Raw genomic sequence first — 1,024 nt, 5'->3', positions numbered from 1 at the left:
CAGGATGAAACTTGGTGGGAAAAATAAGCAGAAGTCTTAAATACATGATTTACATAATTGGAATGGATCCGCTCTGTTGGAAGGGGGGGTGGGGTAGTTCTGAAAAATAAGAAAAAATGACGTATTTTTAACTTACGAAGGAATGATCGGATCTTCATGAAACTTCATATTTAGAAGGACCTCGTAATTCAGATCTCTTATTTTAAATCTCAACCGGATCCAGCGTCATTGGGGGGCAGTTGGGGGGGGACTGGAAATCTTAGAAAATATGTAAAGCGAAGAGATCAGGATGGGAAGAATAAAAACCCCTCTAAGATACGTGACTGATATAATCGGACCGGATCTGCTCTCTTTGGTGGAGTTGGGAGGGGGGGGGGGGTAATTTGGAAAAATTAGGTATTTGTAACTTACGAGAGGGTGACCAGATCTTAATGAAATTTGATATTTAGAAGGATCTTGTGCTTTAAAGCTCTATTTTAAATTCTGATCAGCTCCTGTGACATTAGGGGGAGTTGGAGAGGAAAACCGGAATTCTTGGAAAACCTGAAAATTGGAGTACTTTTATCTTAAAAATAGACGATCGGATCTTAATGAAATTTTATATTTAGAAGGAATTCATGTCTCAGAGATCTTATTTCAAATCCCGACCAGATCTTTTGACATTGGGGTGAGTTGGAGGGGGAACACTTGGAAGACACTGCGGGATGCAAATTTGCATCCCGCCTCTCAATCGAAGGACAAGGTGGAGTGTCGACTCCTTTTGGATATTATAATCAGACAGAGTACGGCCATCTTCAAGCTGCTTGCCAGCGAAAATCAGACGCTGCTGATCAGGAGGAATGCCTTCTTTATCTTGAATCTTTGCTTTGATGTTTTCAATAGTATCTGAAGACTCAACTTCGAGAGTTGTGGTCTTTCCAGTTAGGGTTTTGACAAAAATTTGCATCCCGCCTCTCAATCGAAGGACAAGGTGGAGTGTCGACTCCTTTTGGATATTATAATCGGACAGAGTACGGCCATCTTC

General features: G+C 41.2%; 1 protein-coding gene across 1 annotated transcript; it reads right to left on the bottom strand.

Annotated features, from left to right (window-relative positions):
- Positions 1 to 631: 631 nt before the first annotated feature.
- On the bottom strand, positions 632 to 946 carry LOC136043746 (uncharacterized). Its single transcript, XM_065728665.1, has one exon. It carries the CDS (start codon positions 944 to 946, stop codon positions 632 to 634), a length of 315 nt encoding a protein of 104 aa, XP_065584737.1.
- Positions 947 to 1,024: the final 78 nt, after the last annotated feature.

The sequence above is a fragment of the Artemia franciscana genome, unplaced genomic scaffold (assembly GCF_032884065.1).
Source record: "Artemia franciscana unplaced genomic scaffold, ASM3288406v1 Scaffold_9100, whole genome shotgun sequence".
NCBI lineage: Eukaryota > Metazoa > Arthropoda > Branchiopoda > Anostraca > Artemiidae > Artemia > Artemia franciscana.
This window is presented reverse-complemented; position numbering and strand designations above follow the sequence as displayed.

Bases quoted from the DNA above. Each gene is read 5' to 3' on its own strand.
- LOC136043746 (XM_065728665.1), bottom strand. From the start codon at position 946: ATGCAAATTTTTGTCAAAACCCTAACTGGAAAGACCACAACTCTCGAA.